General features: G+C 39.5%; 1 protein-coding gene across 5 annotated transcripts in view; it reads right to left on the bottom strand.

The window, feature by feature from the left end:
* The window catches only part of LOC143887697 (putative F-box protein At1g60180), a 29625-nt gene extending 21856 nt beyond the window's left edge, over positions 1-7769 (bottom strand). For 3 of the 5 annotated variants that reach the window (XR_013254340.1, XR_013254341.1, XR_013254342.1), the window contains exons 1-3: positions 6732-7769; positions 6162-6335; positions 5601-6058 (exon numbers count right to left, since the gene is read on the bottom strand). Coding sequence is in view for 1 of the 5 variants with exons in the window: in XM_077391841.1 (XP_077247956.1) it covers positions 5684-6058; positions 6162-6335; positions 6732-7160 (978 nt within the window). In the remaining 4 variants the exon portion in view is untranslated. Of the gene's footprint in view, positions 1-5589; positions 6059-6161; positions 6336-6731 lie in introns of those variants that run through there. The other 2 variants (XR_013254343.1, XM_077391841.1) reach the window with 2 other exon arrangements.
* Between the last annotated feature and the right edge of the window lie 5663 nt (positions 7770-13432).

Below are 13432 nucleotides of genomic sequence, written 5' to 3'. Positions count from 1 at the left end.
GCCCAAAAATCTAAAGAGAGATTTAACTGAGAATACGCCACTAGATTCTGAGGCCCAAAGTTTACGATCTGGCTAATTCAAAGGGATGTAGATCTCCTCCAGTCTGCTAAGAAGGTTAGCATAACAAAGAAGATCATGGTTTCTCAAGTTCTTAGATAAGTGTACTCTCCACAACACCCTTCCCTCCACCAATTGGAAAGTATTGGGCACCCTTACATCATTATTTCTGGCAATCCTAAAAAGGTTCAAGACAATGTGGATCAACAGGACTATACCTACCACCTATTGCCAAAATCCACACCTCCCCCATTCCCCACCCTAAATCTAATCCTTTGGGGGAATGTATCAAAAAGAGGTACAATACTACAATAGACCTCTACACCCATAGCCAAGGCAACCAATTACTCCAATAGCTTAAGCTGTTGGAGAAGGTGTTATTTAATCTTTTATAACAGGTTAAATCCTTTCGAACATCACACTATTTGCGCTAGTATGGGGTTCATGGAACGAGAGAATGAGGGTATGTTTTGCCCCCTTCGTAATTCTCCCTAAGTAAAGTTTGGGTTTTTTTTTTTAATGATTTAGTAAAGTTTGGTTATCACTTCAAAAAATAAAGAAAAACGCAAGAAAGAGAAATGGGTGGATCCTTGACGAGAAGATTCCCAAACCACGGTAATTGTAAGAGATATCACATTATCTAGCTTCTATTGGGGGATAGCGGGAAGGGATGCTACGTTTTGGTGAGGGATCTTTGCTGTAATTAATACTTGGAAGGATTCTATTAAGACTTCAGAGTCACACAAGTAGAGACAGTTGCTACTAGATTTGCCCTGCCTGAAGTTTAAATTAATTGTTAGCTCCAAATGAAATGCAACTTCCATTGGATTGGTGGTGCATTTAGAAACGAGATAGAAATAACTCTCATTGGATTGGTTGGGCATTTAGAAAGGAGATAGAAGAGGTTCTTTCCTCAGCGTGGCTTTCATCATGGATTCCAATGAGGTGGAAGCTTGTGATCTCCTAACGACCTTTATATTTTTAAAAGTGGATCTCTCTGATTTTGGGTCAAGGTTATTCATATAATGTCATCATTTGGCATCAAAGCTAAGATGGTCCTTGGAGATTGGTCAACTTACCTTTGCAATTAGAGACTTGATAAGAGAGATCTCATCAATCTTTAAGCATATTCTTAGGAGTGGAAATGAGAAAACAGATGACAAGAGAGCGAATTGAGAGAGAAACCCCATGTATAAGGATTTTGTTGATGTTGTGATTTTGTAGCTACTTTCCTTGTCGCTCTTTTGCATTTATTTTTGGGTTTTTCTCTGTCACATCCCCAAATCCAGCCCTTTGCCGAAGGGGTAGAGAGACGAGGATGAGAGAAAAGAGCGACCCCATCCCCTATGCATCACATTCACCCCTCCGATCCAATCACATCATCATATTAAATATATCAAATATAAGATTATTTACTATGCATAACTGGGATCCACATACAACTCTAGTCCACTAGGAAATATTATTGCAAAATCCAACATCATTTAACATAAGCTGTCATAACTATAAACATGACAAAACCTACACTAACTTCCCACTTTCTTTTTTCCTCTTGGTGGAGCAGCCTTTAATTACTCTAGATTCTACTGATCGAGCTCTTCAACATCTGAAAATCGTAAATGTAAGGACCTACAACTAGCCCAATACGATACACCTACTAGCTCTGTTCTGTGTCGAAAACCATGCCATTAAAACAAGTTCATTCATATATAATAGAATAAGCTTTGCAAATCACACAAAATTTGATGCATACCATAACGTATACGATCATATAATGATGAAAACATAAAGTTTCACGCCAAAAAGATGATGTTATCAAATCAAGTTACAACTTTGTCAGTTTTGAAATTCATCACATGATTGTTTATGGATCTAATAACAAATTATATAACTTTACATGTTAACATCTTCCTTCATTTCTTTTCCAGGGTTGAAAACCTCAAAGGCAATCCACCAGGAGCCTATAACACCCCGAAGGATCATCATCATACCCTAAAGGGCCATCATAATGGACTATCCCTAGAGATTGAGTTTTGGTTGCAGCCCGAATTTACATCCGGCGCTGGAACCTCAAAAGCAATCCACCAGGGGTCCATAACACCCTGAAGGGCCATCATAATGGGCTATCCTTCGAAAATGAGTTTTGGTGGCAGCCTGGGTTTCCATCTAGCGACCTCAAAAGCAATCCACTAGGGGCCATCATCATACCCCGAAGGGCCATCATAATGGGCTATCCATGGAGATTGAGTTTTGGTTGCACTCCGGGTTTCCATCTAGCGCTGGAACCTCAAAGCTATCCACCAGTGGTCCATAGCACCATGACGGGCCATCATCATACACAAAAGAGCCATAATAATGGGCTATCTCTGGAGATTGAGTTTTGGTTTCAGCCTAGGTTTCCCTCAGCCAATCAAACTCATCTTATAATCACACATCATTCTCACCATACATACTTTCATCGTACACTAAATTAGCAAATCATACGCATATATGCCTTTAAAATTTTCTGAAATCATGAAGATCGTATCATATGCTCAAAAGAGTTTTCATGCAATAATTATTCCAAAAACTATATGACTTGTTTTTTGATGAGTAATACATGTATATGATTTTTTTTCACAGAACAATAGTGTGGGAGGGTACTTACCGAATGATACTGCTTATGCAATAAGGATAGAATTCTCAGTTATCTCCCTTCTTAGCCTCCAACTCCAACTTTTCTAAAATACATCATGAATTTTTATCATATTCCTTTTTACACCTAGGACCCATTGACAACTAAATGGATACTCACATCTTCTACATACTTAATATTTTCTCGAGGCTCGACTTGGCATCACTCAGAACTGTTTTCCATATAATTTCCATCAAGAGTAGGACTCTTAAAGAAAACTATATCTCCATTTCACAACTGATTTTTATGTGAGATTTCTTCCATTGGAACTACACATCCATGTCATCAAAATGAGGATAAATTTTACTCCATTTAGATTTGAAGAGCTCAAGTCATACCTATTTCAAATCAGACCTTAAATTTTGTCCTAAAATCCCTATCGTATAGTCTCGAGAAAAAAAAAACATTACTCTCATCCCATAGAATTTTTTAATGAGATTTGTTTTATTTGAAATCCAAGATTCAGGGGATTATACAGACACAAAATTTCACTTCTTTTGGATTCAAAGTGACAAAGTTATGATAATTTAAATTCAAGCCTGAGAATCTATTTAGAAATCTCCACTGTACAGTCTACAGAAAACAACCATAACTCTCTTTTTTGAAAGAGTTTTGATTGAAACAACCATAACTCTCATGCCAAAAAAAATTTGGATGAGGTATATTTCATTTGAAAGCCAACATCCAAGGATCATACAAACACAAATTTCACTTGTTTTGGATTTAAAATGACAAAGTTATGAATGTTTAAATTCGGAATTGTGAATCGGTCCAAAAATCCTCATTGTACAGTCCTAAAAAAGACCATCATAACTCTCATAACAAAGAAATTTTGGATGAGGTTTCTTTTATTTGAAAGCCAACATCCAGGGGGTCATACATACCCAAATTCTACTTATTTTGGATTTAAAATGACAAAGTTATGAACATTAAAATTCAGGACTTAGAATTTAACCAGAAATCCCTCCTCTACAGTCCTATGAAAACAACCATAATAAATTACTTACGTCTTTTTTTCTTTTCTTCCTCTTTCTTCGTTTCTCCTTTCTCTTCTCTTCCTCTCTTTCTCTCTCTTTTCCTCTCTTCCTTTCTTTTCTCTGTTCTTCCTCTCTCTCTCTCTCTTTCTTTTTTTTTTGAATGGTAAAGGGGGGATTTTATCGTTCTTCCTCTCTCTCTCTCTTCCTCTCTTTTCTTCTTTTCCTCTCGTCTCCTCTCTTTTCTTCGCTTCCCTTTGTTCTCTTCTCTTCCCTCTTTCCTTCTCTTCCGCTTTCTTCTTTCCTCTTTTCCCCCATCCACGAATTTCTCTTTTATCCTCTTCCTTTTTCTTCCTCTCTCTTCTCTTCTATTCTCTTCTCCTCTCTTCTTCTCTCTTCTCTCTTCCATTCTCTCCTAATATTTTCTCTACTTCTCTTTTCTCTTCTTCTCTCTTCTACTCTCTTCTACTATATTCTCCTCTAGTCTATTCGTGACTCTTCTTTTCTCTTCTTTTTCTTCTACCCTCTTCTATTCTCTTCTAGTCCATTCTCCACTCTTCTTTATATGTATATACATGTACATATATATATATATATGTGTGTGTGTGTGTGTGTGTGTGTGTTTATACTTTATACTGTGCGTATATGCATATATAGTTATACATATACACATTTTAATACATAAAACTATACAGAGGGCATACCTTAAGTGTTAATTTACCACATATATATATATACATCCATTCACATTTAAATTTATTTATACAGCAATATTGTACACCATATAAATGCATAGCAGTCCTTACAAGTGAGGTCAATACAATCTCGGCTATTTTGGATTCTCTTCCCTTCTTTTTCTTGATATTATTTTTTGTTATATTTCAAAAAAATATTAAAGACATCTTGGTTAAAGCCATATCATAAGCTTGCCTTCATTTATCATACCATTATATAACCCTGGTAAATGTTTTGAGCTCTATGATTTAGCCAACACTTTGACGTTATTGCTAACACAGGTGTCCTTCTGTGTCCAATACGACACGCGTGTCCACCCGTGTTGACGCTCCTTTGGACACTTTTAAATGTATTGCTATAAGTGTTAGACTTAATGTGGGTGCGGACATGTTTTTGTACTGTGTCAAGTATAGCATTCTATTTTATTATTGCATATTGTGTTTACCTCTTTTATTATTAAGCCTTTTTAGCTCTTATTTAACTAATATTTGTTGTTATATCATAGATACTTCCTATTTTAGCCGTGTCCCCGTTTCTAAATTTTAGGGGTTACCGTGTCTGACACTCCGTGTCTGTGTCGACACACGACCCTCGTGTCCGTGTCCACATGCTGAGCTTTATCTTTGTCTAAACCTTATGCACAAACGGCCATTAAGTTATCCAATGTTGTAGCCATGTATTTATATTTTCAATCAAGCCTGCACAACTTTTATATACATTGCTGTATGCATATTTCAAAAGTATGAATGGCACAACAGTAATGGAAATATACGAGAGAAAAATCCAAAGCAAGCGAAGCTCTTAAAACAAAAAATCACATGTAGGCGACATTAAAAGTTATGCATGACAACCACAGATGATAAGTTTTTAGAGAAAAGATAACCACTCGAAAGAAGAAACTCAATGAGAATAAAAGTTCGATTGTGGAGTTCCATCAAAGTAAAACCATGATAAAAAAAAAAATAGTATCATGCTTCAATTTAAGAATAGAAAGCAATGAAAGCTGTACTCAGGATGGATCCACATTGTATTGAAGCCTTTCTTAAGACATAAGTTTCACATATGTTTTGAACAGATCAACAAATTCCACCACTTTCTCCATGGAAACTTTCAAACAAGCATAGAGTTGTTAATTCAATGGGAAAGATGAGAATAAGTACCATGATATAGCTGAAGCGCTAGCAATTTGAAGTCATTATCTGATTTTGGGTAATTCTCGCCAAATCAAGAAGAAAACACTGCTCTATTTGTATGAGACTAATACTTCCGCACAAGACGAGGCTCTTGGGAAAGCAAGAATTTTTTGCGTAACCTCCTGTAGTATCTGTTGCCATTCTACAACTTTCATAAACTGTGGTTTGTCAAAGATGTGGATAGCCATTTTCTCTAAGACCAACGCATTCTGTAGCAAAAACCTCACTAGATTTATCTTTTTTTCCTGCTTATTGAGATTGCTTCTAACAACTTTACTGCCACTTGATGACCCCAAAGCCCCTCCCATAAAGTCCAACATCTTAACATTCTTCAGGTGATGTACTAGGCAAGTACATGAAGACTTCAGGGATTCCCAGTATCTTCCTTCATCAAAATCGTATCTATGCATTAATTCTTCGTCAAACTGAAAATTCTATAGGTTAGAGATTGTAGATTAGAAACTCTAAGGAGCAAGAAGGCTGAAATGTAGATAAAAGGCCAAAAGACAAAAGGAATGGATTCATTACACTGTCAATGTTACTGCGGACTATCTTTATTACGAGAATCTCAAGATCGGGTGAAGTCCTTAGCAAATTAGCTATCCCGGGGAGTTCCCATTTATTCAATCCCGTCTGTAGTATCAGACGCTTGCGCTTGGAGATGGGAAGATGCCGATTTCTTAATTCCCATAGAGACAAAGCCTTCACCCAAAACAATTCAAGAATGGTAAAAATGTACTCAAAACCAAATAACAATTGCAAACTATTAATTCCCTAAATCCATCATATGTGAATTAGAAGACGAACAATACAATTCTTAGTGGAACAAGACAGGTGGGGTGCACTGCTTGGTGAGTTGATAAGTTCTAACTTCTAACACAAAAATCATAAAAAAGAAACCTCTTGAACTACTCTTAAGTCTTAACATTGAATTTTTATAGTTCTATGATTTGCTAAAATCAATTATCCGTAATAAATTTTCCTAAACTAACCATGAGCTAGCAAATTTTGGAGGACATACATTGACTAAAGGAGTATCATTTCTTTATAAGTTCAAAATATCAACAAAAAAGCGTGATGCCATCTAGTACAGCATACCTGTATACAAGGACTACTTAATTCAAGAGCTTTGGTGTGACCAAGATCTTCAAGAAGCATCTCCAAATTGAGAGGAGGCTTACATTCACCACTCTCCCATTCAAACCAAAATTTAAGATCAATGTTAGCATAATTTAGAGACGACATGTTCCTTAGGGAGTATTCTGGAGATCCTAAATCATTAACATCCGAAATACTCAACCACAATAGATTGGGACCATCAATTTCTAACTTATGAGAAATCCAACACTCATGTATAGTCAATCTCACCAAATTCATGGAAGATGAAATGTGTAATGGACTAAATCCCGAGCATGCTACAATCTCCAATTCCTCAAGCAACAGACAACCACCTATCAATTCCTCAATCAATTTGTCTGACAATATGATATCAGAAAGAAATAATCGTTTGAGAAATTTGAAACCCATGAAACCCACCGGCAATTTGAGATGACAGTTACACAATCTCAGCGTCGATAACTTTCCAGGGCGAAAAATCGAACCAGGCAACTTGTATCTTTGAAATGATGAGTCTAGATCAAGTTCTTGAACTTCCTTTGTCAATGCAAAATCAATCAATCTATCAACATCAGCAGTGTATTCTGTAGAGTAATCGAAGCAGAGTCGGAATTTCTGAATTCTTGAACACTGGTGGAGACGAAGCAATCGATTTGTGAAATTAACAAAACCGGTATAAGAAATCCCAGCTTGAAAATCCAGATCTAGGGTTTCAATGTAAGTCCAAAGGTTTCTCCATCTGTTTGATAAACGCTTGTTTGAACAGCATCTCTAATCGGCAAGAAAGAGAGGATATGGATAAGTAGGGGTTCTGGTAATTTGCTCGTTGGATCTTCTTCCTCTTCTGCCCTTCCTTTTCTTCTGCTCTGATTTGAGTAATATCTCTTCTTCTTTTTGGGTTTCTTAACAGCAGTTAGTATATGATCTTCCATAACTTGTTTCTTACCCTTTTGGAAGAAAAAAAGACGATGAACAGAGAACGGAAGAAAGACAGGACAAATGAGTCACGGAGGACGTCTAGTGTATTTATGAGTATGACTGCTCCTTTACTATTAACGGGAGCTGCCACAAGTAAAAAAATAAGGGTGAATATTTTATTTCTCATTTTTGAGTTAAGCATGAAGACATGCACTTGCAATCGAGACCGTTGAACTTGCAGAACATCCATAAGATGAAGGCCTTTAGATTTTATTGGCTAAACCCTAAACCCATCTTTGATAGATCGAAGGGATAGAATCATGCAACAAAGTGGGATCAAGGGAAATGGGCCTGAATTTTGGTCATCAAGCAAATTAATAATATACTCAAGTTTTCTTTTGCCATTGTTGATTCTCAAATCCGGCTGAGCGAATGAACTGTTGTGATGGTCTCGATCCCACCCGGCATCTGATACTGTCGGCAAGAAGGTTAGCTCAACTTGTGACTTGTGCCCACAGGCAACAGGTTAGGGACCACCCAGAGTTGGAACTCCTAGAATCTCTCGAAAGGATTTGTCCTAATAACCGGTGTCTGACCAGAAAACAAATAGCTTAGGTTGGTCCGGAGGAGAATAAGCAAAATCTGTTGCATAATCAGTCAAGTCAACATCTCGCTAATCAAAGTCATCATCACGAGCAGTAGCTGAAACTGCTAGTCAATCTACCGGATCAACTTCTGCCTACCCCGCCCAGTCAACGATCGTCGGGTCTCGGATCCGGGAGATAGAAGAATACAAAGGAATTCACCATTGTCTTAATTAAAAGCTATGATTTCACCGGCGTCACTCCAAGGCAACCATCCGACACTCAAGTCAGTTTGAGATCAGCAGAATGAGAGCTTAGCACAGGAAGATAGTGTGCTATCTTAGGTTTGGAGAGGAGGATTCCCTTTTGTAAGCGGAGGTTCCGTATTACAGGGTGTGATGTGATGGCGACATGGCGTCACGATATTGGTTGTTTTGTAATTTCGACACCTAGCAACGTACGGCCTCTTGAGGAGGGAGTTGACTGGACACTCTTGGAGCGTGATACGATCCCTGGGGCAGCAAGTGGAGGCGATTGGAAGGTTTAGGTGATGTTCTCCTTTTTGGGCGGTTAATTGATGTGACCTGTTTTCTGTGAGTGGCGGGCGCCGGTGAGGTAACGGACATGTATCGTGCGATACGGTCTCAAGGGTAGGTGGATGTTAGCGGGTTCGGGTGTGATGGTGGTCCCTTGCACCAAGAGATGGCCACGTGTCGAGGGTTGAACGATTACCCCATCAGAAGATGGGGATGGGTTCGTACTAGGGGTGATGGGGTAATGGTCTCCAGATTTAATGGGACCAGCACCACGTGTCTTCATGTTGCCACCAGTTGAATTCCACTCCCATCATAATGTCCCCCACCCTTGAGTCAGGTCAAGGAAGTAGATCCGATACACAATCAGTGTCTCCAAGATTGGTTTTACAACGGCGTTGTGAATGTGCTTGCTCATATGGTTTTCAAGGATTTGTGCCTCGGGTCATGCGACAATGATAGTTTCGGATGGTGGTAAAGGAGAGTGGAGTCCACGTGTAGCTAGTCAGCGACGTATCTATACGTTGCAATCCAACCCATCGGAACAGTAGGTGGAGATCTATAACAGGGTTTCAATGATGTTATTCTTAGTGTTATTTCATCTTCATTTTCACTCCACTGCTCTGAGGGTGTTGTCTCTTTTAGGTGTCTTATTTCAGTGGCGATCAGTTGGCGGACACTTCCCCTGTAATGGCGTCGAATGCGCCTGAGATCTAGGGGTCGAATTCCTCGGGGAGCCCCTAATTCAAGGCAATGACATTGGGCTTTTCGGGACCTCCGTGCGTTCTTCATCGGCAAGCGTTCCCATGGCAGTTTTTTCGACCGCTCAGGAGGTGCTACGTGCTGATCCACCTACGTCCATCCAGGATTATGTGTAGAGTGGCTTGCGGCGCCCGGTAAAGGCTAAGGAGAAGTCAAGGGAAGAAAAGATGTAGACAAAAGGGATCACAACCTTTGGCATAAAGTCCTCGCTGTGTTCGAAGTGGAGGGGAATTTTTCACCTATCTGACTCGATTGAGTTTATTGTTCCTGGACGTCAGTAGTGGGCATGCGAGGAGCGTCATGGTTTGGCCGTATATGAGGATGCATTGAAAGCTGGATGAAATGTGGGTGTGGCAACCAAGAGGGGGTGAATTGGTTGTCTTTACAAAATTTGTGCCTTTTAAAATCCTTTTGCAAGTTCACCCCAGTTTTATCTTTAATTAATCAAGTTGATATAAATGAGTATAACGATTCCAAAGTAATTGCAATAACTTAATTAACCTACAACTTGATTAGTGGTGTGAGTGAGTTGATTAACAAATATAGGCTTCAATCTTAAATCCTTATGTTGATGAAAGAATAAGCATATAAACATGCAAGGAGACAAGGGAGAAAGGAGAATCATAAATACCACAAAGGAGACGACATGAAAGATTTATAGTGGTTCGCACCTTCACTCGAAGGCCTACTCCACTCCCCAAGTTGGTTCTCCTTAGGAACTTCTCCACTAATGTTGGATCCCCACTAAATCCAGAATCCCAAGCCGTTACAATCTCCACCACAACTCCTCAAGAGAACAACCTTTTCACTACAAAGCCGAATTCACTTTTCTTGATGGGCCGAATTGTAGACCTTCTATACAATGAAGAAAACACTCTTAGCCACTATATAGGCTTAGTATAATAATGATGAAAGCTCACAAAACTCTCCAAAGATCAAATACAATGAAGCCTATGAAGATCTTCTTCAAAATGATATGCAAAATCAATCTCTTCGAAGAAATCAATGGGATTTGAAAGTTTTAGGTGAAAAATGATTTTCAATAGTTCCAAAAGTTGTTAAATGATGAAATATATCACATATATAGCCTAATTGTGGGACCCTCGAGGGAAACGCGCAGTGCCAAGGTGGGGCAGGCGGCGGCCTCGGACTCGCCTCCACATATGTAGAGCTCCGTGTGGCTCTCGATGTCGCTGCTCTCGCAATCTAAATAATGGCGTACAATACCACTTAATTTGGGTCAAGTAACCCGAAATTAAGTTGTACCGACGTTTTCCCCACACGGATCAGAGATCCGATGGGAATGAAGAAAAGAGTCGCCATCTAGGATAAGGGCCTAAAACCCTATATGAACTCCATGCTGAAAAAGGCATGTCGATACCCCAAAGCGGGGGGTCCGTGCCTTGTTACGAATGGGGAAGGTGTTAGGCACCCCACTCTCCCGATAAACTCGCTCTCTAACGCATATTTTATTAGTTTAATGAGTTTTAGTTGAAAAGGCGTAAAATGGGAACAAGCATCCCTGAATAAACGACCTTTCTACAAAGGTGGTCCCGTTTTGATCAACTCGCTTTAATTGGCTCAACTATCTAGCATCAAACAATCAAAGATACATCGCCAATCAAAGGGAACTAATCAAAGCGGCCCCATCCGCCATTGGATCTGCATGAGAAGGATGGAAACGGGGTCTGCTCCTCACTTTCCATGACGTATCCACAGAATTCTAGGGTGTTCTCCCATGAACTCCTTAGATCGAGGATAGCGATAAGGAAGCCCTATTCCCATTCTTCTTTAGCTAAATATGGCACGGGGATGCGCAATCACAATCACCAACACAAGATAAGAACTATCTACCACAAGTAATCCACATCCACAAAGTAAAGGAGGGTTGATATTAGCATTGTGCAACCCTGGATGGAACACTAGAATCTGCCGTCTCCCCCTTATAATACATCTCTCGAATCATACAATGATACATCAATGATCCTCACAATCTCTCAAGTTGATGGGGAGGCGGACTAGTGCAACTCCAACATTGCATGACCCTAATACCTGTCTCCAACTACAGCTAAATAGGTATAAATCTAAGAAAGCAATAAACGAACACATGCTGATAAAGTAAACATACAATCAAGCATACGACTATGTAAGAGGCTATACTAAGGAAACAGTAAAGCAAACACACAAATAGCTTACAACTAAGCAAGAGGCTATGCTAAAGAATCAATAAAGCAAACACACAAATAGTATACAACTAAACAATAGGCTATGCTAAAGAAACAGTAACCGATCACATGGTTAGAAGTAAACATAATGATAGGCATGCAGCTATGAGAAAGGATATGCTAAGCAGTAAGACGTCATCATCACCTATCGTCTACGGGGCTGAATGAGTGGTGAAACTCATCACACCGTCGCCCAAAACCAGCAAAAAACCACAGCAAAACGTGGAAAACCACGAGAAAATGAGAGAAACCACAAGGAAATGCGGGAAACCACGAATGCTCTGGAAATCACGGGAAATCATGGGAACACGGGGGAAATCTCGAAGAAACGAGTGAAGCCACGGGAAAACCCGATGAAAAGTGGGCTCCGAATGACCTGGCGATCACCACCCTTGCCCTTTTTTATTTTTGTGTATTTTAGTTTTTTATATTTTTTGTTTTTATCCCTTTGTTTGGAAAGGGGTTTTGGCTCAGGAGGCTTCCGTCCGTCGTCCCCTAATCCCGAAGAAGTATTTCCTAATTTTTCTACTTTTTGTGAAATGCGTGCTCCCTCCTTCTCTTAATCCATCCCCTTTTCTGCTTTGATGAAGAGAAATGATATCATATGACCCATATTTTGATAATTGCACTACTCCGTCTTGTCTTTTTCCCTTTTAGAAACATAAGGGATACCCCCAATATATTGACTTACCCCCCTCCTGCTCAAATAAATGGAGATGATATTAGTATAGCTAGGTTTTGATAATCGTACTAAATTATCTTGTCTTTTCTGCCATCTTCCACCCATTTCCAAATTTTACGAAGACCCTTCGGGAATAGTAACAACCCTTTGGATGGCCTCTTGCATGAAAATAGGCGAAATGGGTTAGCGCAATCTTCAAATCAGGGCATTCTAATATCATTTCTCAAGGGTGTTTTCAAAACTTTCCAACTAACAGAAAAATACTAAGGAACACTTGGGGTTTCAAATGAATGCAAGCATAAAATTTCAGAGATCATTAGAGCTTAGTTTCGGGAACTTTTGGGATTGGGATTTCGAAAATTTTTGGGATTGGGATTTCGGAAATTTTTGGGATTAGGATTTCGGAAACCTTATTTGATTTCGGGACCTCAGGCCAGGTCAAAATGGGGTGTCTACACTAATATGATTCATGACCATTTTAGGGCAATTTGGGCATAAAACAAAGTAAAACGGTCAAAAGAAAAACTAGCCGTTTAAGCCCCAACGGCTACTTTTTCACGCAGACCCGGTCGACTAGGGAGGGTTGGTCGATCGCGCCTAGTGCGCTGGTCCTTTTTATTTTTGAACCCCCGATAGCGGCGGGTGACCGGCCCTATGCGGACGGCCGGACTAACAAATATGGATGGGAAGCTAGAATTTCCAGCACCTGATCTGAGGTTGGCCAGATCTACCTCAGTTGACTGGCCTAGTATTGTGAGTTGGTTGCTGGCATTTCAACAAGCCTCCCGCGGTCGTCCAACCTACCTCAGTCAACGACCCTGTGTTAAAAAACAGTTTTAACTTTGAAAACTTGATCGTTTGGGCCTTGGTATTTAGGCTTTGGTATTTAGGCTTTGGTCCATGGTTCCAATACATGTTTTGAGACTTGTAAAAGATGTTTTAAATGAAATACAATTAGGTCTCACTAATGGTTTTGAAA

The sequence above is a fragment of the Tasmannia lanceolata genome, unplaced genomic scaffold (assembly GCF_043159265.1).
Source record: "Tasmannia lanceolata isolate RefF3 unplaced genomic scaffold, GAP_Taslan_0.1 ptg000012l, whole genome shotgun sequence".
Lineage (NCBI taxonomy): Eukaryota > Viridiplantae > Streptophyta > Magnoliopsida > Canellales > Winteraceae > Tasmannia > Tasmannia lanceolata.
Note: the sequence above shows the minus strand (reverse complement) of the source record. Positions and strands in the feature narration are given on the sequence as shown.